The sequence below is a fragment of the Euprymna scolopes genome, chromosome 7 (genome assembly GCF_053919585.1).
Source record: "Euprymna scolopes isolate OS-2025 chromosome 7, ASM5391958v1, whole genome shotgun sequence".
In the NCBI taxonomy this organism is placed as follows: Eukaryota; Metazoa; Mollusca; class Cephalopoda; order Sepiida; family Sepiolidae; genus Euprymna; species Euprymna scolopes.
Window position 1 is genome coordinate 119,335,819 of NC_136488.1, and position 27,995 is coordinate 119,363,813.

A 27,995-nucleotide genomic window follows, 5' to 3' on the forward strand; every position below is an offset into this window, starting at 1 on the left:
ACGCCGGAAATAAGAAAGTACGTTAACTGACTATTACCACCGCGGTATAAACAATATTATCCTTACATATGCAATGCCTGTATATATTTAAGATCTATCAGCATAATACTGCAATCTGTCTTTTTATTATAAAATATATAAACAAAAGTCCTACATAAAAGTAGGAAAAAAACAACAAAAACAAAAAAAAAAACAAAAAAAAAACAGTTAGTACGTACGCGAGTCTTTCCAGTAGCAATGCATACTATTTTTTAATTAAAAAAAGGTTTGAGCAGTTACGTAGACGGGAGAAGTAGTACCATTAAAACGAGCGATCTTTTGTGGTCCAGAATTTGTCTACATAGTCACCACTATTCTTAATGCATTTTTGCCAGCGATTGGATGGTGGTTGTTCATAGCATTTTGTCTCTCACATCTCTGTCACCATTTTGAAATCGACGAACCCATCTCCTGATTGTGCTGACATCAACTGCGTCGGCGTCGTAAACATTTAACAGGCTCTGATGAATGGTCGATCAGCTCAATTTATTCTGTATGGAGGAATTCAATGACACACCTATGCTTATAACCCGCGTCCATAACAGGGGGTTCTTTCTTATAGTCTCACACAGTCAATAGCTGCAATATAGAGATAAAACTTTCAGGTCATAAATGCATAAGTTAATTCATCATAACAATACAAATTTGTGATCCATTCGGGCGGAATAAAATAGGAGGCATTACTTTTTGGAATGCCTCACATAGTATTTTTTCTTCATCTCTCTCGATACAGGGATCTAATTTAAACCAGAACATGAAACAAACATCAAATATGATTTTTCTCGAGCAAAATATAACGAGGGATCTAATAAAGTTTTTTTTTTTTATATATTTGTACAGGGTCAATTTATTTTTCTCGATAATATAAATATGTGAAGATTTTATTAAGCACATTTAGTAAGATTATTCGTTTAGGACGAGGTGGAGAGTTTAATTCTTAAAAATCACTGAACACGCGAGTTTTGATCTTTTGTAGACGATTTTTTACCTCAAGTATCCTTGATCCCCAACTACCTCCACAAAACAACAAAAACCCCCAGATTATATTAAAATAAAACAACCCTTTTATTATTTGCTCAAGAGGACGGAATTCATTCTGCGTACACACTAGCCCACACAGATAATTATGTATTATTGTGTAATACATTCCACAGTGGCGTTTGTTCTGCAATTTATAGGAATGAACCCTAGCCCATAGCTTTAATCTAATCATAACTTTAATCCAACGCAAGATGGTGTCTATGCAGGACTGACAACAGTAGCCAAAGGCATGTGCGTGCACTGTACGTGACTAGCTGAGCTATTTTTGTTTTGCAAAACTCATTTTTCCATTAAAACTCAATTTCTCTATGATGGTACTCTTTGAAAAAATACGATGAAAGTTTTCGATTCATTTTCATGATTTCGCCATAACTGTCAATTTTTTTTTTTGAAAATTAGTGTCACCTTTTTTTTTCTCCATTTTTTCAGATATTCAACATGACAAAAAGTTGTCCAGACAAGACTTTATGAAATTACAAAAGGTAAGGCAGGTTTTATCCATTTATTTTTCTTGTATGGTGATCGGGTTTTTCAAAGAAAGACGAGTTAGTTCGGAACTGGAACGTGTGATGGTCCATGTGAAAAGGACATTTATTATATTTTCTTTAGTTCTGTTTCTAATATTCAACCAACCGATCCAAAGAGATTTCGCATGGCGAGTATTTATTTTATTAAGTTTAAACTGTAAATAAAAGATACAAAATCGTATATGTTAGTAGAATATGAACAATATTTGATCATTTTCAAATCCTCAATTGGAAGCTTAACACTAGAAAATTATAACATAGAATTATTAAACATACTCCCATCCAAATGAAAACAGACAAAATATGAGTTGTAATAAAATGTAACAACGTTTTATTGGAGTTTATTTTACATTTTCTACGACGAGAAATGAGGATTTTATCGATCTTAGTGTACCGACTTGGAACCTAACCACAACTCTTGCTCTACTCCCAACTGCAACTCATACTCTACTCCTAACCACAAATCTAAATCAACAGTAAATCTATGCATAACCCACGTGAACGCATTGCGCATGACTGACGGGGCTGTTTTTTAAAACTCACGTTTCCATTCGTAATGGCGAGGCTTTTCTATCTAATATTCGCAAATATTAACAAACTCATAATTTCAGTCGTGTAAATCGTATTTCATACAGAGTTCATCATAACATTCAATAGTTGAAACATTTTTCTTGTATTTCAGTGTCAGATAGAGAGGTTGACTTTTATGAAATTATCAGTGTTTCCAGGGTGTCCTAGTGTATTTTACCTACACTGGAATGCATTTTGTAATTCTCTTTTACGTTTTCTACGAGAAATTATGTGACGATAAACACACACACACACACACACACACACACACACACACACATATATATATTTATATATGTATATATGTGTGTGTGTGTACAGTGCCGGAAAAAGAAAATCCGCACTTGTAACTTTTGCAAAAACTACAAATTTAAGCTAAACTTAATGCAACTGTTTAAACGAACCATACCTAATTTGATTCGCCCTTTATTCCTCTATAATTTTACCTGTTCATATTTGACTTTTAATTGAAATATTCTAGTGTTCACGTCAATTTGAAACAAAGAAAAAACGAACTTCAAATTGAGGAGGCAAAAAGAAAGTCCGCAGCAACAAATTCGCTTAAAACCAGCTTAAATTATCGCCCCTAAATCAGTTTAAAATATCTACCAACAGACAAAAAAAGCATCTCTAATCGTAATTGTTGTTGTTCCAGGTTATACAACGTAACATTTAGTCCCTATGCCACAACTTTCTCTTAGTGATCGTCAGGAACTCATTAATCTCCACCTTTCTGGTTTATCCAATCGAGAAATCGACTACAGATTGAAATGTGATGAGAAAACGGTACGAAAGACTGTGCAAAAGCCCCAAAACACCGGCAGTGTTCGTGATGCTCCTAAATCTGGTCGTACTAGAGTTACTTCTAACAGGGAAGACGATGCTATCAATATCTGCAGCCTAAGAAACAGATTTGAAACGGCTCCCCAAATCCAACAACAGTACAAACTTGTAAAAAACTGCCTTCTTTCTACTGCTAAGAACAGATTAAAGGAATTTAATTTGCGAGGATATGTTGCAAGACGCAAGCCAATGATTTCTGTAAAGAACAGAAAGCGCCGTCTGGACTTCGTCAGATGAAATGAAGATCATGACTCTTCATTTTGGTCAAATGTGCTTTTTAGCGACGAAAGCAAGTTCAATAGGCTAGGCAATGATGGTAGGCAGTATGTCAGAGAAAAGATGAAGAATTTAATCCTAGGTGCTCAGTTTCAACGCTACAAGGTGGTGGAGGTTCAGTTTTGGTGTGGGGTATTATTAGTACCAATGGTCCAGGGCCTATAGTTCGCTTGCAAGGTCGAATTAATTCGACCAAGTACATTAATAGGTGGACTGAGCATTTTCTACCCTACTTTGGTCGGAATTTGGGTAATAATCCCATCTTCATGCAGGAGAATGCTCCCATTCACACAGCTGGCAATGTCAAGAGGTTCCTTAAAGAGCATGATATTCCGTGTTTGGATTGGCATGCACAATCTCCACACCTCAATCCTATCGAAAACGTATAGCATTACATCAATCAAGAGCTACGCAATGATAAAATTTTAAATTTGGGAGAACTTTGACAAAAATAAAAGAAAAGTGGGATGCCCTTTCCCCGGAGCATTGCTGCAGTCTAATTCAAGGAATTCCCAAGAGATTGCAGGCTGTCAAATTGCAGAATGGCTATGCTCTAAATATTAACTAGTCTATTGTGTTCCTGTTGTATTTGTGTTGCATTAATGTCCTAAAGTTACATTTAAATAACAATATTCCATTGTGCGGACTTTCTTTTTGCCTACTCAATTTGAAGTTAATTTTTTTAAATTGACGTAAACACTATGATATTTCAATTAAAAGTCAAATATGAACAGGTAAAATTATAGAAGAATAAAAGGCGAATCAAATGAGGTATAGTTCGTTTAAACCGTTACATTAAATTTAGCTTAAATTTGCAGTTTTGCCGCCTGCATATATATATATATATATATATATATATATATATATATATATATATAGTTTAATGAAAAGTTCCAGAAATCAAGGAACCTCCTTCCTGGTTTAACACTTTATCTCTATATGAGATACATAACTATTCGAATATTTCATTAAAATTCTCATTTATGTCTCAAACGTAAAAAAAATGTAAAAAAGTAAAGAACACTAATATTCCTCTCTTTAATTGACCAATTAAGTATGTTATAGTATAACTTTCTTTTAACCGTTTCGTCTTATCGAATTCCAGGACAAGTATTTATTTAATGTGGTGAAGTATCCAGTCAAATGCTGTGGCTTAAAGTAGTATCACCAGGAGAGATTGCACGGTTACTTGTGTGAGCAACGGTATAGACGTATCGAGCGTATCCTTTTGGGGCTTGGAATATTCGATTATTTGGGATATTTGTCCAGGGTTTAATTTTAAGGTGAAGCATTCTCATGTCAGATTGTCCTGATAAACCCTTGCACAAAGACATCGAAGTCACTCGAATATAGTGTCTAATAGGTGTGCACGCGTGTGTGTTTAAAAAGTTGTTTCTTAATTATTACGAGTTATCTTTCTTAGTTCGACCCTCGTATGTGTAATCAAAAAACAGGACACGCAAAATGGCGATTATATATCTTGGAAATAAATTACGTCGTACTTACAAAAACGTATAACTACGAATATAGAATATTCGAATTTTACAAGGTGGACTACGTTTCATAATATCTTGCTTATTGCATTGTGCGTCAAATTGCCCACGAGCGTTCAACTAAACATTGCGTGCTATAACTAACATCGCAGTTAACACTGAATTCCTGTATAAATCATTTGGACATGATTCAATGTATTCTTTTGTATTCTCTCTGCTTTGGGTCTACATAGTGCCTTAATGAACAAATATATAAAATAAAGCGTAAAAAACAACGTTTTCAATGCTTATTCTTAAAACTTGTTTTTTTAAGTTGATTTGGTATAGGACCTTCAAATTTTACTTGTTTGTACATGATCAGGTAAGACTTAACTGAAAATCCCAATCTGCTCAATCCAACTCTTCTATCCTGTGACTTACATTGAAAGAACGGAAGATTAGCATTTTGGTTGATTTTAGGACCGACTTTCATATACGTATGGATCTTGGAAAGAACTTACGTTGCAGTCGAGTAGAAACATAAATAAAATATCTAGTTTATATACTGTTTTATTGAATCGATCAGTAAATGATGGAAGGGGAGCGTGAACGGTTGGAGAGTTGACGTTCTGTGTGTTTTGTGTGCAACTGGTCTTATGTTGTCGAACAGGCAGGCAATACTCGGCTCCATCCTTTCGGATGCTTGATGTGTTGCCATTGGAAGATGGAGGAGTAATTGACATGCCGATGTCCATTAACATAACAAAAAGAAAATCAATATTTGCAAACAAAACGAATCCCAATTTGGTCCGAATATTTTATCATTACATTGTTTTCATTCATTGTTTTCATTCCTTCACAATTACACTTTTAATATCCATTGAAAGCAAAAACAAATTAAATAATTCTAACTACGCGATCCAGATGCCATTAAATGACGTTATCAGTCCAGAAATAATATAATTTCAAAGTTATCGCTACCATTTCTGTGATCTTCACATTATCACAGATCCACGATTGGGTCTTTTGTAGAAGAGTCCCTCTACTAATAGAACACGAGTTTTGCAAAAAGAAGAAAAAAATAACACACACACACACACACACATACACACTGTAATAAGTGCATATACGCTTGGGTTACTTTTGTGACTAAACATGGTTAGTGTTAAATTAGGTTAGACTCTATAGTACGCAGAATAAACAGAAATGTGGAACGCATCATGGAATGATAAAAAGCTATCTGTGTTGGAAACGGAAATATAAGGATAACTGTCGTTTTTTACAAATACACAATGATATGAATGGATTCCATACATTGGAATAGTAATAAAACGTAAGCATATTTTTTTACGGGGATCTTCTATAAAACAACCCTACGCTTTATTGTTAGTTTTTTTTCATTATCTTATTTCCTATTTATTCCTGTCACTTGTGTGGACATAACTCTGCCGCCATGTTTAATTGTTACCCGCCACTTTACTTCTTGGTTCTTCGCCGTTTTATTTTATAGTTTCCCGTTGTGTTATTTACCTGGTGCTACCAGACGAGGCTGTCTGAAGATATCGACTTCCTGACCTAAATGCACCAAACATTAATGTTATTGTTTAATCTTTTCCTTTCTAAATCTTATTCATGTTTTGCAAATCTATTAACAAAAAAAAAATATTTTTCTCTACAAAACAACTAAAGTAAACACAATGAATAAAAGATCTGAAGAACTTGAAACATAAATTTTTTAAAAATAATTCAACTTTACTTCGTTGCTTTTTTTGCTGGGTTGATGTATAGTGGTAGTATTTGTGAAATATACGATGAATAATAAATATGAATAAAACTTTTCTGAACAAATAATATTTATTATACATTTACAAGTTAAGTAAAGAATTATTTATTGAACCAAAACGTCTTACTTGAAGAAAAGTCCGAAACACATGTTAATCAAAATTATTTCTATCTGAATTGTGCAAGGGGCATAAGTCCGTTGAGACAAGAAAGATAATCAAAGCAAAGGGTTACTTTTCTATATTTTCTCTAGGTGCGAAACATTTTTATCCAACACTATTATTTTATTATTTTAAAACTTCGTATTCTATTCGCTTATTCCATGCGATTTCTTTATTGCTGACCAACCACCTTTTGGTTTATCGATTTCGCTTCGACACCTTTTTCGCCGTTTCCGTTGCTGGTTTTCGGACAATTTTTTTTACTACTTCTTAGTCAATTAAATTGCCAATGCGCCATGGATTTCTTTGGTAGTGTTTTTCTCTTGCTTCCCATTAACGTAAGATGGATACAAAGTAGAAGGGCAAAGTATACAGCTACTTAATGACGCCAATTTAGTTGGGTAAAACAATAGCCAAGAGCCGACCCATAAGGACGGGTAAAACAATCGGCAATAAACCAACCCCTTTTCAAAGTACTGCACTTGCTGGGGTCGATTCCAACCATACACTATACATACATGAGTAGATTATATTCACGTAGTTGTGGATACATCTTTGATACTGTCTGAGAGTTTTGTTCATTTACAAGCAAGCAATGACTTTGCATTTGTCGAGCTGGTTTGGTTCTGTGTAGTCCAAGGGGGTCTACCTTCACATGTTGCTCTTTCCTGTTTTTCCCCCGGGAAGTAAGTATATTGATTACGGCCTAAAGCGCCACTATGCCAGCGGGGCTGCCCAGATGATTTTTAAATGACCAGTGTTTCCACTCCTTTTCGGGACGCTTTTCACATTATGCCTTTCTGTCACCTCTTCCCGGGCTATAAAAGAAGTAAATACCTATTCTATACATACAAAAGGGGATCTGTTACTGCCATTTTTGTCCCCACTTGTTCGGATTGAATATTAAGAATTCTCGATGAATATATAAACAGCCATTAGGCTATTAGAAAATATTAGTTGTTTTATTTTACAGCTCATGTATTGAACATATATTCCAAATATGCTCACTATTAAAACGAAACTCAGTTAACATATGCATTAAATATGAAATGTACGAAAGTACAGTTAACATATGCATTAAATATGACAATTATAAAAGATAAGCAACGGGCAACATACGAAGAAACACATGTTTAGTTCTGACTCTATATTTTAAATAGCAACATTGATTAGTGAGAAAATCTGAATTGCCCACTTAATGATAGTCCCACGGAAGAGGCCCGACAGCGGCGACTTCTTAAGATTCTCTGGTTCTCTTCGGGCAGAATCCAAGGAAATTATTCGGGGAAATTACGAACCAGTTCTTCGCCAGAATCAGTTCTATACACAGACATGTCCTACCCCCACCCGCTAGTTCCATTGCTTATTTCTCACTTCTTTTTATTTCCCTTAGAGTTTGACGGTACTACTGTGATAGGGATCTCCTTGTCACGCACGAGTCAATCCTCGGTCACGGACCCCAATGTGACCTGTGCTCGTCCTTCGCAGGGAATTCTTCACAAGGTATCTCAGCGTAGTAGGGCCCGTCAATTGTTTGGTCAGAATCACTTTCACCTTCGGGTTGATAAGCCGCTTCTTCGTCGAACTGTCACACAGGAAATGAATCAATTTCATGCACGCAAAAAAGACATACTCGATTATATCTATTCTACTGGTTAATTCAAGATAGATATACACAGTATAAAATTATATACAATTATTCAGTTGTTGATGTTGACAAAACTCTACTGAGTCCCAATTAGATTAAGTGGTTAGATTAGGTGGTTAGATTAGGTGGTGACGGTTCGGGAAGAGAGGGGGTTACGACCCTTCCATTGTATTTGATTTCTCTCGAATATAAGCTTCAACTCTCGTTCAGGGATAGGTCGGACTATCGCCTAAACCAATCACCATTAATTACGCCACCCCAGGGAAATCCCCTATTCCCCGTGGGTGTACCTGTTAATCTGCAAACTCTCTCAGGCCTGTTTCTCACGATTGGAAAAGTTACCCCTGTGACCTCTCGGTCTGGTACTGTACTCAGAGTTCAACGAACCATTGTCAACGGAAACGAAATTGTATTTCGTTATGTCTCTCAAAGTGACATCAAGTTGTCATATTTCACCAAACAATAAAATTTATCTTCTTTCAGCAGGGATGGATACCGTTACCCGGGCATACAACAACACTTAACGAATAAAATAATCATATCTGCCCAGAATTCTCCAGTGTTTCAGGAGTCTAAGGACGGTCACGTCACAATACAAGAAAGGTGTAGAAGCCAAAAAATAAAACAACAACAAAAAACAAAAACAAAAACAAAAAAACATAGCTAATATTTGCGCGTGAATGTATAATCTTGGTATAATCAAGCAATAACATGCTAGAGTCCATCATCATGCATTCGTGTATGCAAACCGCAAAATTAAAAATAGCGGAGCAGATTTTCTCAATATTCCATAAGAATCTTTCACTTAGTGATACACGTACCAAAATTGGCACAAATGACATTCAAAACATACATTTTAAGAAGAAACTGTTGACCACAAGAAAATTCAAGATGACTGGCAGTTTTCAAGATGGCTGCAGAAGCAAACTGACAAATTTCAATGTTGGTGCTTGCATCACTAAGTGACAGATTGTTTCAGCAATCTGACCCACAAAAAAAGCTTAAAAATAAGTCTATTGCACTATAATAATAATACGTCCGCAACGGAGCATTTTTATAATGGAAAGAGTGCAAATATACAATAGATAAATAGCAACAACGATAAAACTAAACGAACTAAAAACAAAGCAAAACATAAAACAACTTCTTTCGAAGTTGTATAGCGAATAATTAATCTTTTTTATAAACTTATTTAATCAGTAAAGTGTAAAATCTCATTCTAATGCAATAAATAAATAAGTAAATAAAACAAACGTGACATTTAGTTTCATCTTTTCAATAGGTGTATAGATTTAATAATTTAGTTATTCTGACACTTTCAAAATATATAAAAAAAACAGATAAAAACAACTTTTTAAATATTGATTACTAGTATGGGTACCTGGCGTTGCCTGGGTTGACATGAAGTTCCGTTTGAAGCACACCTGTATACTAATAATTTCATCATGTGCAACGTAGATGCCTCCACAACAAAAATAAAAGAACGGATGAAAACATGCAAATGTAATCGTCCAAGAAAGAATTACACAATACCCTCTCCACTAGATATTTCGGCAGAAGGGCTACAAAGGGAAGAAACTATTCTTCGGATATTGAGAACTGGAAAGAACCCCCTCCCCCTAACAAAAAATAATTAAACATAAATCATTACAATATTTGTTTCAATAAAAATAGCAGCGACTACCCGTGCGATCGCAAAAAATAAAAAATCTACCAATAATTAATTCCAAAAACAAGTAAATAAAATTTTTCGTCATTTTATATTTCTAATGTAACCTCCTCTCCAAAAAATTGAATTTGTCATATTTTGGGTTTCGTTTTGTTTATAAAATTGTTAGGTGAAAGTACAGAATGGTCTCATAAAATATAATTAAATTTATCGTTATTTTATGTTTCAAATGTAAATCCCGTCCCCACTACAAAAAAACCCAAAATGTATTTGTCATGTTTTACCCCCCCCCCTCGATGGCCAAACTTGAAAAAATTCTAGAGATGACATGTTTGAACTATTTGTGGCCCAAAAGTGGGTGCTCATTTTACCTTAAATTTATATAGAAAAGTGATCCCCATGCTAAAATGTTAATTTTCTTTTTTTTTTTCAAAATTTCTTCTTATAAAGACTGTTTAAACGTATTAGGCCCCCAAAAGTAGGTCTTAATTTTTTTAGGGGTTAAACGACACTGGGTCACGTCGTAAAAATTGACCATTTTTAATTAAAGATATTAAATAAATTATAAAGAAAATCTGTTTCGCAGGCAATTAAACACACTTGCTGTGGTATAATTATTATAATAAATCCTGGGCAACACCGATTAAATTTTATAAACAAAAATAGGTGCAGATAATAAATGGGATGATGGATTTGGCTCACATGGAAAATTGGCTGACTAACGTAGGGATACAAGTAGATGAAGACATTAGTTTTAATTATTTTTCTCGAATTCCCTCCCCCCTCCCCCGAGCATCGGCGTTGAAAATAAGTGAAAATGATGTATTCTGGACCAGAAGTTTTTCAAAAAACAACGTATGAATTATATCGGCGTACTTATAGTTTACATAACCAAAGAAACCTACCAAATACAGTGTAAGAAACGGATACCCCAACAATGACAAATAAAAAAGGTGACCTAGAAATTAAGAATAAGCGAAAAAAATTACCTCCAAATTAAAAATAAAAATAATAAAGAATTATACTATCAGTTATCTCCCTTTGCTTTACTGGTTTGAAAATTAAACGGTTTCAGATTTTAGATAAAATTAGTTAAATAAAATATAAATTAAAATGAAAATAAACTAAATAATTAAAATTTTAAATAATACAGTTGAAACAAGACTATTATGTCAAATTAGAAATATCATCGAGCTAATTATTTAAATAGATTAAATTTAATGTGATATGCTAATGGCCGTAACTCAATCAATGTAGATGTGGTTTGAAGAATGCTATATATAGAAATTACGCATAGAATTTAATATCTCCTTTGACAAAAGGATCCTATCATTGACATTAATATTTCTTGATCAGGAGAGGTGTACACACATGTCGCCTTTATATTTCTTTGAATATGGGGGGGGGTGTACAAACACACACACGAACGCTACTAGTTTATATATACGTTTTATTTTTTATTACCGTATCTTTCTGTTTAGTTACATTATTGTTTCAGCTACTCGACCGTTTTTGTTTGGCCGTTTGTAGCTTCCTTAGACTTTTACAGAAATGTTCGTTATGATGGGATGAAAGAGTGAATGATGTCAGGGGAGGGGCGCGAGAAGAGCGGAAAAAGAGGAAGGGAACAAGGGGAAAGGTGGAAGGGGATGCTTGGTATGTCGGCAATGTTTTAGTTTTGGAGTTTAGGGACCTTGTGGGGGAGGGTCTGGGAAGTTCATTTCTGGTGTGGCTGAGGGAATAGGGATACATGGAGGGGGAAGGGGGATATGTGGGGGTAGGAGGAGGGGGTTACTTTAAAATTCGAGTCTTAATGTTAAAGTTTTTGGCGTCTCGTTGGTGAGATGATTTCATGATAAGTATGTCTTGACCTGTTGGGTGTTCGCTTAGATTCGGAGGCGGGGGGCTATGATTCGATTTATTTATTTGGTTTTTATTTGTTGTTAATTGCTTGGAGAGGGTTGGCTAGCGGTCGCGCGCGCGAGCACACACATGCGCACGTACATACATATATACTTAAATAAGCGTTCACATGTATACACACACACATATATATATAGAGAGATTATTATTCACTCAAAATATCAATATTAATTATTACCAATAATTTGTTGCTTTGAAAACAGGTGCGTATCTCTCAAGCCTGAGTGACAACAAGTCTACTCCGATTTTCAGTACTCTCTATTTCATTCAGTTATGATTCACTAAGTGTATTCACAGCCGTCACCGTCAGCGATCTCTTGGCATTTGAGTTACAATCCACCCAGACAGCCAGCGCGGCCGTAGCCGAGATAGAACTCACTACAGGAGTTTGTAGCATAATTCAAATCTTGTCGGTAACTGAATAATTGATGCTTCGCCAGAGCTATCAATGTATTTTTTATCGTGACGCTATCATTAGACGGGGTGCCTACCACGGCTTAAGAGATCCCCATTTACCCTCGAGAGAAAGATAGACCGCGCCAGTTTCCCAACCTGGTATTTTATCTCACAATACATACAGCGACTCGCCTTTCCAAATAGTCACCCATCTGGTACTGGCCATGCTCAACGTTGCTTAACTTCGGTGATCTTCGAGAACCGGTGTGTCAACCTGATTGTGTCGTACACTCACGGTGAGTTACAATACTCTCCCTTAAAATTTCAGTCTTCGTGTTCCTGTTCAGTTGCGGTCTGGTCAGTCCTATCCCTTCTCACCGTTTCAATCCCTTTATATCAACTGCAGCAACTTTATATGTGGCACCAGTCAATGGCAGTGTAGTATTGTATGCTGGAGTGGTGAGATCAAACTATATGAAAATATCAGGGAAGGCGTTGTCAAATAATATTATCTTTTTACATATCGTCAACGATACCTTAATTGATTTATTCGTACACTGACTAGCGCCAGACCACGATGGAATGCGCTTAATAAAATAATTAAGTTAGTACATGAAAAGTTGACGCAAAGCATGAGAAGATGAAAACATGAAAAATGTATAGCAGCGTGGATGACCATTAATACAAAATGACCTTTAAAAGAGAAGACTACTAAGTAAATACAAACGAATAACCTGTTTACCAAACATGTAGATCCGAACGATACAACTAAGAGAAAATAATCTACCACTCCATTAATAATTGTAGAGTAATTCCTGAAGGACTGAAAATATGCCGGAAAGGGAAAAGAGGGGCACATGACCTGTTATGTATAAATCAGAACGTAATCATAGCGTGACTCCACTACAGAAACGCTTAGGACACGATCCACTAAAGCATGGATGATTGAATGCTTAAGGATGTACAGAGTATATGATAAGATTATTAATTTTACTGAGAAAGAAATGTGAACGGGAACATTGAAACTAATGGGAACGACACTCGAGATAATAATAGAGACTATCTATCAACACTACTGCTTACTATAGCTTTACTGTTACACAACGACCTACTGAGGAAATGTGATCCACTAAAAGTTTACAGACAGAAAAAAAAGAATTAAACATTTCGTTTCTGAATTTCTGAGATGATGATTGATTATTCGTATTATTTGGATTCTTTGGACTACTGTTCTCATCTTGAGTGTCATTTTCACAACGTTTCGGTCGATTTAACTTCCGAGCTTCTTCAGATATATCTTGTCGAACGCAGATTTTTTTTTTCGAACTCGGGAATCTTTCTATCGAACTCAGAAATCTACACTGAATTTCGAACGAAACCCTTTATTTAATTCATGGATGGTAGTATTCTCTCGTTTCGTTAGTATATCTACAACGCCACAATCTCTTGTGTGTATGTGAACGATTAGAAGCTATTTGCAAAAAAGCAAAATAGAACTGAAAAAAAAAAAAACTGGTGAACACTATCAGAATATTCAGTTAGGAAATTAAAATATAATTCAGAATGGAAATTAAGATGAAAAGAGGAAAACCGGACACAGCGGATGACATGTAACTGCCGAACTAAAAGAAAATTAAATAACTTGGCGCATATGATGCGTATAGATATTTCAATGTTCTAAACCTTGAACAGAAAAAAAAATGGAAAAGAATATATGAGAACAACAAGACACCTTTTAGAAACTAAATTATATAGAAGAAATCTAATAAAATGGATTAACATCTGCGTAATATCACTAGTAGTATCATCCATTTATATACTTAGCAAAAGAAAAAACTTAGGCATCTTGACCATATAACTAGGAACTAATGGCAATCCACAATGCGTTACACTCGAAGAATTAAATTGACCGACTCTACGTGAAAAGAAAAAAACCGAGGGAAGATAATTGTTAATTATAGAAGACTATGAATAACACACAAAGGGGAATTTGAAAACTAGGTTACAGAAAAGCTGATCATTGCAGAAGTAGGAAGAGAAACGGATACATAGGTGATTCATAAGAATGACAAACTCTCAAAAACATCTTAATATGATCACTATAAGCGCACTAAAGAAATGAAATCGCTACTGACAGCTGCACATAACAATGCGATTGTACCCAACTATATCAAAACTAATATATACCACACGCGGAAAACAGTAAATGCAGACACTGTAGTTCAGAAGACGAAACAGTAAATCACGTAATAAATGACTAAAGAAAACTACAAGAAAAATAATACAAGAACAGACATGAGATAGGCGCTATCCAAAAGGCTATATATTTGAACATTCAAACAAATAGTACACATAAACCCTTAATAGTAAATGAAACCCACAAAATCATTTGGGACGTCTATTATATAAATCTCATCTGTTTTGGGACGTCTATTATATAAATCTCATCTGTTTGTTTAAATGTATGTATGCATGTATGTATGTTTCGTAAAAAACATTTCGTAAAAGGCAACGGATTTTCACACGATTGGTTTCATTTTGAAGCGCGACTCTTCGGACGACAAATATCGAAGAATTGACTAAAAACATTAATTCAGCTGGGCACTTTTCTACAGGGAGGGTTCACTTTTATCGCCTCCTTTCGATTGTCTAGCCTTAATTGAAACCTGCGTCACTTCCGGTTTGGCGATGGGCGCAACAGCTAACGCGCCACGTTTTTTTCACTTTCATTTCCTCCTTCGCGGTACGGGTTAGAGCCTGCTTGCCTACTACCACTTTTTTTTGCGCTCGCAATTTTTCTTTCTTTTTTTTTTTGCTCAACCAACACCCTTACACACACCTCCACTTTCTTTTCCGCCTTTGCGTCATAAGATCGAGCCTGCCTACCTACTACAACTTTTAATATTTTTTTCTCAACATACACTTACAAACACCCGGACAAGTGTAAGAATAAAGAAATAAACAAACCTAAGTAAAGAGATCGGATTTTATAATACTTAACAGAAGGAAAATTTTGCCATGCTAGATAACCAGAGTATAAAGACCAAGAAGACATAAAAAAAATACATGAAACTTGCCAGAAAATTGAAATGGATATAGAACATATAGATAATCAATATAATTCCAGTAATCTTAGGGGCACTAGGTACAGTCTCGAAAAAAAAAAAAACCCGGAAAATACTGGGGAAATTGGATTCGAAGAGAAAACGAACGGTAATGATGAAAACAATTGAAATCATAAGGAAAACCATCGAATGTAGAAACCAACCCACATAGACTGCCGATGCTGATCATTCATATAAAGATCGCAATAGAAAAAAAAAACCATGAAAAAAAAAAAAAACCACTAATATATGAAACCTGCAAGAAATTTCATACAGCCATCCAACCAAAACAAAACAACAACAAAACAAACAAACAAACAAACAAAAAAACAATGTGGTGGCATAGAAAATTGTCGTGAAGTGCCACGCGGTATTGAAAACGATATTGCAAAAACAATAAGAGAGAAGACAGTACTGGGACATTGGGGGGGGGAGTATTGCCAGTCAAATCTTAAAGAAGGTCAATGGTCTTTGCCATAGCTATTTGAAGTGGTTATGAAAAGAGATAGAGAGTGTTGGAAATCTTGGGAGACGTGTTGTCACTCAAACTCGAAGGAACACCACGGGTTATCAACAGCTTGCATTTACCTGGCTGAGAACGTCTAGTGAATACATAATACTGCTACTGCTACCGCTAATACAATTACTACTGATACTACTAACACCACTACTATTACTGCTACTACTACTACTACTACTTATAATAATAATAATAATAATAATAATAATAATAATAATAATAATAATAATATGACAAGGATGATGATAACTCACGAGCAAACAGGCAGACATGTAGGAATACAAAGAAGAAGAAGAAGAAGAAGAAGAAGAAGAAAAAACGATCAATTGTAATATAGTTATCTCTTCTGCACTAATGATTGCTCAACTTAAGAAAAAAATATCCAACACAGAAAATCCATGCATGGATTGGCAGATATCTATGTAGGTTTTCAATACTTTTGATTATGCAATAAATAAAATAAAATAAATAAATAATAAATAAACTTGTCAATAATTTGCTGTGTTCTTAGCAAATTATAAGACAGTTTCGTTGAATATAGTACGAGTATTTAAATTGGCTGATTTATTTCTCATTGGAGAAAGATAGTCAAATCGATTGTTACGATAAGCGATTCATTAACGTCAGAAATGGATAATAAAAGTCACAACAGACTTGGTTGGTCAATTCTTAGTCCGATGGGCGTGTCTTAAGCGAATCAATCGTAACTTTGAATTCTTTCAAGTAGCGCAAAGGAAAAAAGGAAAGAAATAAAAACTCCTAAAAATTGGCCCGCAGCCAGAATATCAAGTTTCAGCCATTATTTTCTATCTTGATTATTAAGATACGATTCATTGAAAGTTTTCTGAATTGGAGTTGTCTGCTATTATTCAAATAAGTTTGCGAATACGAAGATGCGACTGGGAAAAAAAATTCGAATTCACTCTTTTAGATAGGACCTAGATAAATATGGCGAGAAAAATCTATATGCAAAGATTAAGTTTCACTCGCATAAAATAGAAATTTTTCTATTTTAAAACAATGGACTATTTTGGTTTTTTTTTTTTCGAAATTATTTTTATTTTTCTCGATTTTTTTGCATGATAATATATTTTTGGGGAAAACATATTGGTTTTCGGAGTTACTAGGCAGTCCGGAAAGAAAGAAGAAAAGACAACCATTGAGGAAAACATTATTGATTGATAATAAAATAGATGGCAGTAACAATCTCCAGTCTTATCCAGAGTTGGAATAAAGCTGCAATTTTTTCTTTTCTTTTCTTTTATTTATTTAAAAAATATGTATTAACCGGCAAGTCTGAAATGAGATTTTCCTGGTGAAAGCAAGGAAAAGGCCGGAGAGAGACAAGAATTGAATGCGTTTTCTTCTTTAGCCTTCATGCAACCTCGACGTAAACAACCGATGACAAATGTGTTGTATTTTCCTATTGGATAAAATATAAGTAAAAATAAAATTGTCAAGAGATAAAAACGCTATTTCAAACATTAGATTGCCGATAAAAAATGCTGTTTAAAATATAATCGTTACAGATAGAAACGAAATGCCTTTTCAAAAAAAAGCGTTACAGATAAAAGAAAATAAATTTTAAAACTTAGTCGTTACAACTAAAGGAAAATGCTATTTCAACTTAAACGTTGCCGATAAACGAAGTGATTTTAAACTAAATCGTTACGTATAAACCGAACTAAATTTCAAACTAAAGCGATACATAAAAACGAAAGTTCTATTAAAAGCTAAACCGTTACAGGTGAACAAATTTATTTTAAAACTAAAACGTTACAGATAAACGAAAATGTTGTTTCAAACTTAATAGTTACAAATAAGGAAACATGTCTTTTCAAACTTAATTGTTACAGATAAGCGAAAATGCTTTTTAAAACGAAAGCGTTACAGATAAAAGAAAATGTTGTTGCAAACGAAATCGTTACAGACAAAGGAAAATGCTATTTCAACTTAAGAGTTAGTCCAATTTATGTGTTCAACGGAGATTATGGTGATCAGGGGACCCTCTAAATTAAAAAAAGAAATAGAATTTTAAAATACATTTATGCTATATTTCAAATCAATTTGCTAGATTTTAATGAATGCATGCATGGATGAGAGAATCTGTTACTTAATGAAACAAGTAAAATAATAAATATATCAATTAATGAACTGCAATAAATATAAAAATATTGCAGGACAAGGTCTTTCCAGCAGCTCCTGCCCAGATGTGACAACAATACTCTACCCTTGGACGCACCCGGCTCTAATACAGGCAAATTTACACTTCTAACGATTACTATGATAATGTCCTTTTGACCACTGTACAATCTTTAACCCCTATCCTCCAGTGGCATCTGGGCCTTGATAAGTGGTGATTCCTTTGTAAAAAAAAGTTGCAAATAAACGAACATTATATATAAAACTTACGCGTTACAGATAAGCGAAATGTGATTTTAAACAAAAGCGTTACATATAAACGAAAGTTCTATTTAAAACTAAGGCGTTACAGATAAATGAAATTGCTAGTCCGAACTAAAGCGTTACACATCAACTAAACTTTTATTTTTAACTAAAACAGTAAAGATAAACGAAAATTGTATTTCACCTTAAATAATTACAGGTAAACGAAATGCTGTTTCAAATTAAAGCTTTACAAAACAAAAATACTATTTCAAACTAACGCATGTCAGATTAGCCGAGTTATTTCAAACTTGCGCATGAGAGAAAATCGAAAATGCTATTTCAAACTTATGCGTGACTGAGAAACGAGAATATTATTTTAATCTTACGCGTTTTAGATAAACGAAAATGCCTGATAGATCAAGGAAAATTATATTTCAAACTTACGCGTGACAGATACAAGAAAATCCTATTTCAAGCCCACGCGTGATAAACAAATAAAACTGCTATTTAAATGATTAATTTTACGGACTAACAAAAATGCTATTGCAATCTTAGCGTAAGAGATATACATGTGAATACTGTAGATGAATGAAAATGTATTCAAATCAAATCAAATCAAATCAAAGTGTGACAAATAAGCAATAAGCGATTTCTAATTCAAATGTGTCAGACGTGTGCATATATTTTTTAGCCTTTTCAATACCAAGGCGGACGCCGTAAGAAAATTATAACACTACCTATCTCATTTAAATAAAGCATCCTGAACGTTCAGACAAAAGGTTAAATTCGCGGCTTTAGTCAGTGTTCCGAAGTCTATGACTGCAAAGCAAGCACCCTCCACAGTGATAGTAGTCGAAAAAAATTGAAAGAATGAAACACATATGTCTGTGGATAAAACAATAATATTTATCCCTATATATGTAACAAGGAAAGGTTGTCCCATTTTCATGTAAATAAGAAGAGTATTAGATAAGTGAAAATGAGATTAAGATAAGCCGAGTCTCGAACCTTGTAAGCAAGGTTAAGGATTGAAATGTTAGAATTTAGCTATTGTTAGATTCTATTAGAAATATTTAGATATTGTTTATATCGCAAAAAGAATTGATTGTTCATTTTGTTTGGAATCGGAATGTTGAAAAGGCCAGTCAAAAAGAATGAACAATACAAATTAAAATATATTATTAAAAATAGGTTAGAGTCATATGTTGAGAGTTCTTTTGTTGTCAAAAGTGTGTGCATAGCCACGTGAATTGGTCACGTTTCGAAAACACACTTCTGACGTCATAACGAAGGGGGATTCTCAATACAGGAGCTCAGAATTAGTTAGTCAAAGAAGAGTCGGGAGTCAGCCAAAGAGAGAGAGAGAGAGAGAGAGAGAGAGAGAGAGTTGAGAGTCAGTCAGTTTGCAGTCAGTGGTCAGCTGACCCTTTGGAAGCGAAGGGTAGAAGATTAAACTATGTAGATCCAAATGTGAATTCCTGACGTCATCATAATTCGACCGGTCCAATGAATAAAGAATCATAATTGTGTTTTTGTAAAACTGTTGTCATGTGTCATCTTTCAACACTCAAAAGGTAATTGTTAATCATTTGTAATGGACATTGTGTAACTCTTACAATAATATGTATCTCCCCTCCTCTGTGTTAAGAACTTGTATACATCTCCAGTCTATATATGAAGTCCCAAGAAATATAACAACTGTATAAATGTCTTCTCTCTCCCTCATCACTATCGTTATATCTGTTATATGTATTGTATCAATATGAATCCCCCATCATCTCTTTAATATGCACCCTATGTAGCGTATATGTATTCAAGCTGGAAGTTCCAATGTTGCTCGTATTAAATAACGTCTATGTGCTTTTTTGCTATGCTCATAATACATTATTATTATTATTATTATTATTATTATTATTATTATTATTATTACATCCCCCTCGCTTCCTTAATTTCTGTAGATTTGATTCTAGTACCTGTATATATTTGTAAGTTTCATGTTCACTGAGCGCCCTCATCTCCTCTTGGTTGGGCAGTTCTATACTCTCTGATATTTCTAGTTTTCCCCTTTTTTATCCACAGTAGTGCCCACATTTCTATTCCAAATTCCATTTCAAATCATGGCTAAATATTCTAGTTGTTTGTCAGCTTTTCCAGTTTCATTTTGCAAACAGCTTCAAGTCATCCTGAGATGGGTGTTATTATTATTATTATTATTATTATTATTTTTTTGTCTTGCTGTTAGTATTACCAGTTTAATACTGATAGGCGGATCATAACAAATGAACATAGGATATCAGCATCTTGTTTTCTCAATATTTCAGCACTTTCCGCGAAGTTCGAGCGGTTCCCACCAACGAAGTCTTTTCAAGTACTCCAACATTGCAATCTATCTCAATTTTCTCCACTTTTCAAATCCTTTTGTTACACTCAACATGGTTCCCATCACAATAAGTACAACTTCAACCTTCTTCAACGTCTACAATCTTTTTATTTCCCTTTTCGAATCTTGGTATTTTCGACCTTTTTCCTCAACATTCACATCAACTGGCATTGTTTTATTAATGATTATTGCCGTGTGTGTGTGCGTTTTTTTTAACAAGACTAAATCTGGTCCCCTGCTTTAATCACATCATCAAAATGAATGTTCATATCCTGCAATAATTTTATATTATCACTCTCCACCACTCCTGGAACATGCTCGTACCATTTTCACTGCATTCAAACCCTCTAATAAACCTTTCTCGCAATATTGTCATGCCGTCTCTTGTATTCCTCTTGAGCTAACTTCTTACAACTACTGACAAGGTGTTGTACATTATCACCCTTTTGTCTACACCGTTGACATAGGGGACTTTCAATGGCTTTATCAATGTGAAATTTCATATAATTTTACCTGAACTCTTGCCCTGCGCGACACATTTGTTCCAACCTTTAATTCACGTTTCCCATTCACATTGCCAGGTTTTTCCCTTGTCCTCAGTAGATCTCAACTAAACTGGCCATGCATTTTCTTCTCAATCCGCTTGTCTTTCATTTTTTGTTCATTTATTGCCTTAGATTCTTACAAGTTCGTGCTCTTGCAATTTTTCAAAATTAGACACGTCTTGTATAACCTTTTCCTTAAAGTTGGAGGCGTAAACAAACAAACTTTCAGGTTATTTTCTTCTTCGTTTACACATCGTTCTACACCTATTAGTCCTCGTCCTTCTCTTTTCTTTTCACATGTAACCTATCGACATCATTCCTTAGGTGAAACTCCATTCATTGTTATCGTTTTTCTTGTCTCCTGTCCAAATTTTTCAGCTCATTTTCTTCACTTTGAATAATACTCACCACATATCGAAATATAGCTACTGTGTTTACTGCGGATATTTTGTTTTTCTCATTCGATCCTGACCTAAGAACCATCTTATTCTTCTCTCGAATCATTTTCTAATTATTTCTTTCAAGTTAGCTTCTTTTATTTTTTCTCATTCCACAATTCCTAATTAACTGTATCATTCTTCTCCAACGTCTTCCATCATTGCTCAATTCAAAAGCAGTATTTCTTTACTTTCAACAAATTCCCCCTTCTCAATTTTAAGACACCACATTTTCTCATGCCAAATTTCATACCTATGTCATTACCAGCGATGGGACGATTCCAATATTTTTCCCGATTCCGATACAATTAACGATTCTGATTCCGATTCTTTATAAATCTCTCAATATTTAACTATAAAGTGTTATGTTATCTCGATTACCGTAAAAATACATCTTGAATGTACGTATATTTTACCAAACGTAAAAAAAACAACACTTGCGAGGGGATTATCTAGAGATTTTAATCTTACTGAAATTTTAAATCAATATTTATTATTTTATTATTACTACAAGCATTGGAAGATTTTTCTTTAATCAAATTCAAATAAAAATATAACTTAAGGAATTGATTTGGTATCGAAAAATAAGCTCAAATTTTTCCATTCCGATATCACAAAAAGCTCCCATTTTTCCGATTCCCGATTCCGATTCCGATTAATCGTCACAACACTAGTCATTATGCCATCTATAAATAATAAATGGTTTACTCGGTACTTATTCCTTCCCTACTCGTAACACTCATTTACCTTTCGTGATATGAACGACAAAGGGACCATACTCAAAACAAATCACAATGGCAACAAAAATCTTTTTCTTCACATGGATTTCCCGAGATCTTCTCCATTGGATGTTAATGACACGTTCCATTGTTTTATGCGTCTTTCCAATAAATCTTGAACATTCACCACGATTCTAAATATTTCCATACATTCTTTAGTCCGGCTATGTGAAACCAGACTATATGCTTTGCGGTAATCTATCCATGCCATGCGTAGATTTGTGGATCTTCTCTTACAATCTCGAAGTATTGTCCTATCAATAAGCAACTGATCTTGGTCCCTCTATTACCTCCTCTACATCCCTTTTGTTCTACCTTTAAGATCTATTGCTCTTCCAGATGTTTGTAAATCTTATTTGCTAAAATGCCTGTCAACAGTTTCCACATCAATGGAAGGCAGGTGATGGATCGATGGTTATCAACAGCAGTGCCCTTTGAAATATTTTTCTGGCAGAGTAGTGTTCTTCCACGCGTGCTTTATTCAGGAATTACTTCTGTCAATATTCCATCAATATGAGATACAATCTTTCCAGACAACCTAGTAATTTTTTTTAACCAATACTCCTGTACACGATTTGGTCCGGAAGCTTTCCAATATGGAATTTTCTTACACTGTTTAATTACTTTCCCCTTGCTCACTTTCACTACATATTGAAGCTGCTTCAATTTACTTTGTATTTCATTCCTCACATATTCAGCCACAAAGCACTTCCGTCATGTTTCTTTTTTACACTTTAAATATCATTCCAAAACTTTGTGCACTCTTCTGACTTTGGTACTTCATTTACTTAATTTGACCGTCTATTAAGCCATTCATAGAACGTCTTCTGGTTCAGATTAAATAACCTATTCTCTCTGAACCGTTGAGTTCTCTCTTCATATCTCTTCACTTTCACACTTTTTGCATTATTTGTTTTATTTCCTATAAGACAGTTTTAATTCTCTTTCTTTTAATTCTGTACTTTTCATTCAGTTGTTTGAATTTCTCTCTCTCTCTCTCTCTCTCTCTCTCTATATATATATATATATATATATATATATATATATATATATATCTTCCATAGCACTCAATTGTCATCTCAAACCTCTTTCAAGAAAGTTCAAACCCTTTCTTACTTTTTTAAATGTCATCTTTTATTCTTCGTTTCCATCTTGGCGTTCACCTGTTTTCAATCCGAATTTTTCTGCAACCCACACTATAATCAAATTATTTCTTTCTGTGATGATCTTGCATTTCACATATTTCATTGTTTCATTTAATTTTTCTACCTGAACTTTCAGAATTTTTTTTCTCTAGTCTCTTAAACATGATCCATCGCTATTCCAAATATTTCGATATATTTCTTAGTCCCGCTATATGGAACCAGATCAAATACTTTGCGGTAATCTGCCCATGACATGCATAGATTTGTGGCTCTGCTCTTACGATCAGTAAACAACTGATCCTTGATCTCAATTTAGAATTTTCTCTTTGCTCACTTCCACAACATCTTGAGGTTGCTTTAACTTTGTATTTAATTCCTCACATATTCAGCCACAATGCATTTCCATTATGTTTCTTTTTTACACTCCAAATATTACTACAAAACGTTGTGCACTCTTCCGACTTTGGTACTTCAGTTACGTTGTTTGATTGTTTATTAAGTCTTTTATACAACTTTTTCTGGCCTGGTATTTTCTCTGAACCGTTGAGTTCTCTCTTCATATCTCTTCACCTTCGCACTTTTTGCATGCATTATTTGTTTTATTTCCTCTAAGACGGTTTTAATTCTCTTTCTTTTAATTCTGTACTTTTAATTCACTTGTTTGAATTTCTCTCTCTCTCTCTCTCTCTCTCTCTTCTATAGCACCCAATTGTCCTCTCAAACCTATTTCAAACAAGTTCACACCCTTAAAAATATTTTTTGTCATCTTTAATTCTTCTTTTCCCCTTGGTTCATTTCTATTATGACGTTCACATCTTTTCAATTCGAATTTTTCCGCAACACAAACACTTTCTGCTATAATCAAATTATTTTTTTTTTCTGTGATGATCTTGTATTTCACATATTTCATTGCTTCATTTACTTTTTCTACCTGAACTTTCAGATTTTTCTCTCTCTAGTTTCTTAAACATGATCCATCACTTCTTTGTTTCTTCCAACGAGTCTTTCAACGATCTGTTTCACTTCTTCAGTTTCTTCCTAGAATTTCATCACTAGTTTCCTCATTATTACTTATTACCTCCTCCTTTGTTTTCTCTCCATTTCCTGTCACTTCATCCACATCTTCCACTACATTATCTATCCTTTCCGCATTAATCTGCACATTTCCTTTCCATTATTCTCTATTATTTCTGCGTTCTCCTGTCTAATTCCAGCTCTGATAACCATTAATTCTTCAGTATGCATCTTGCCTGATCACACAGGCAATGTTCCGTTAATTAAAGCGGTTCTCTACATTGTATAAGCATACTTTTTCTATACCCCCTGATAGGCTTTCCATTTCCCTCATAAATATTGATTCTGAAGAAGCACTTCATAATCACCATATTAACTCCTTTACTCCATTTCATTCTAACAGTTTTAGGTTGACGGCTGGGTTTTCGTTACTGTTCCAAGATACACTTGCCGGGCGTGGGCAATTTACTTTGAGTTCCAGTCATATTAACGCCGTTATTCTCAAGCCTTTGGTTTACCATTTCATTCATTCATTTCTTCTTCTTCTTCTTCTTCTTCTTCTTCTTCTTCTTCTTCTTCTTCTTCTTCTTCTTCCCTCTCACGTTTCTTTTCTTACTATTCTTGGAAGAAACTGAAATGCTGAAAAACTTTTTGAATTATATGGTTTAAGTTATATTAAAATTAGATACACATATTTGAAAATTTTAAGAGGCTGTGTCTCCTTTAGAAGTGAAGGCACATATATATTTGGTGCATAGAGTGTAATGTTGAGATAGTGAACAATTTTCATTGCCTTTCCCTGAGATTTTGATATATATAGTACTAGCCTGGGTGCCCGGCGTTGCCCGGCGTTGCCCGGCGTTGCCCGGCGTTGCCCGGGTGTTTGAATGTGTGTGTTGAGCAAAAAGAAAAGTGATAGTGGACAGGCAGGCAGGTAGGCAGGCTCGAACCCGTACCACAAAAGGAGGAAACGAATGTAAAAATAACAAACAAAACGTGACGTCTTTGCTGTCAAGCCCATTACCAAACCAGAAGGGACGGATGTTTAAATTCAAGCTAGAGAATCGAAAAGAGGGGATGAATTTCGAAAATATCGGCGAAAAAAGCGACCTCTCCCTGTAGAAAAGTGTTCAGGTTAGGGTGATGGAATTAATGTTTTTAGCCAATTTTTCGTCTGAAGGATCGAGCGCTAAAACGGTACCAATCTCGTGAAAATCCATCGCTTCTGTCGAAAGTTTTAGACATACATACATACATACACACATACATATTTATATACATTTAAACAGACAGGTGAGATAAATACTTTATAAATGAGAAATATTTGAGATTTAAAAAAAAAAGTTCGGTCGCTATAAATCTATTAGATTAGTCGACATGACAGGATGACTTATATTGTTTTCCCAAGAGAATTTTATACAGGTGATTAAATTTTAAAAAAAAGTGAAATATTTCCGAAGTTTTTAGTGAGTGATTCTTTCATAATCACTTTAGCAGTGCACTTCGAGATCCGGGAATACTTTCATCGACCTTCTCAATAAATCCCATTTATAAAATTCACTCTGTCTGTCTGTCTCCATTGTTTCAAACTGTATCTCTCTGAGACGGAAGATTGTAGAGCGGCACGAGGCGGCTCAAATGATTGCATTTTTGTGCACCTTTTCTGGGTCTTTATCAGGTCAAAATAGTTGCTAAAGGGACAACATTAAATGAAACTCCAACTTGTTATTCTACGTATGCGTGAATACAGGATGCCCACAATGTCACTTCAGGGTTTTAAACTTAAATAGATTCTTTATGATAGCTTTCTGCAATTTTGGCACAATATGACTAAAACAATGGCAAATGAAAAACAATGCAAAATTTAAGCAATCTTTATTTATGAAAAATAATGTCTTTTAATGTTGCCCATTTTCAGCTTCGCATATTTGTGCTCTTTCTAAAACATTATTCATGTCAGATTACAGAATCTCTATTGCGATTTGACTCCCTTATTTCGTTTCTGATGTTTTCATCAATTCTTGCAGGGTTTGGTGTTTGTTAACATATGCAATTTCTTTAAGATATCCCCACAATAAAATGTCGGGGCTTGTCAAGTTTGGGGAACGTGATGGCCATTTGGCATTGCCGTAGCGAGGGATAATTCATTGCCTGAGAAGTTCCATGGTGTCTCCTGCCGTATGTGGCATTGCCCCATCTTGTTGAAACCATAATCCAGGCCTATTTGAATTTCATATTCCGGTATCTCTCTCCAATGGCAGGAAGTCTGTAATCATATTCCGGTATCTCTCTCCAATGGCAGTGACAGAATTTTCGTCTTGATCGCCAAAAACAAAAACAAAAAAAAGGTCTAATAATCTTCTCTTCAATTACTGCACATCATACAGTGCAATTTATGGGATGCAGCTGCTTTTGATGAATTGCCCTTGGATTTTCAGATCCCCCAAATTTTTTATTTTGTTTGTTAACATTCAAATAAAAATGGGCTTCATCTGACATAATCAACTTTTGCAGAAAATTGGGGTCATTTCGGACAAGTTCTTGCATTTGAACTACATATTAAACCCTTGTTTGAACATCTTCAGGTTTCAAATGTTGAACAAGCTACACTTTATATGGAAAGAGTTTTAAACTGTGCAGAATATTGTGTAGAGAAAAATAATGATTAATCGGAAAATGACAAAGATTTTCAATCGTTTAGTGACTTTTTGTATATATATATATATATATATATATATATATATATGTATATATATACATATGTATATATATACAGGGTGTCCATAAAGTCCGTGTGCGCCTTAAAATATTTATAATTTTATTTGTGATTGCAATAGAAATAACATGTAAAAAGGTATATTTGTCCCGGTGTAAAATGAGATCCGATAAAAAAGTTTATAGAACATATGTATAAAAGACTTACATTCGTCCGACATTAGAAATATCTTAACTAAAAATACTATAACGCGATACCTTAAAATTTGCACACGACGACTAGACTTACTAGAAACCATACTTATAAAACAAAACTACAGCCCTTTTTTAACCGGGCCTCATTTAACACCGGGACAAATATACTAACAGTATTTAATAACTAACAAGAAACTAAATAAACTATAAAATAAGAAAATTTTAATTAAAACTAAAAATAATTAGCCCCTAACCATCCTGCACCCACCTTTAACCAAAAAAAAAAAACAAACCTCTAAATACCCTAAGTTTCAAAGGAAAAGAAAAAGAAAACGACGACAACAGCAACAACAACAACTACAACTACAACAACAACCGCTCCTGATTATAATCGGACGCACCGATAGAAAGCGCTTGAGTAGAATA

At 34.4% G+C, this 27,995-nt stretch overlaps 1 protein-coding gene across 1 annotated transcript in view; it reads left to right on the top strand.

The window, feature by feature from the left end:
• Window positions 1-27,995, top strand: part of LOC145279914 (calexcitin-2-like) — a 359,870-nt gene that overhangs the window by 202,329 nt on the left and 129,546 nt on the right. The window contains exon 2 of the mRNA XM_080131471.1: window positions 1,510-1,562. Coding sequence (XP_079987597.1) covers window positions 1,510-1,562 — 53 coding nt within the window. The remainder of the gene's footprint in view (window positions 1-1,509; window positions 1,563-27,995) is intronic.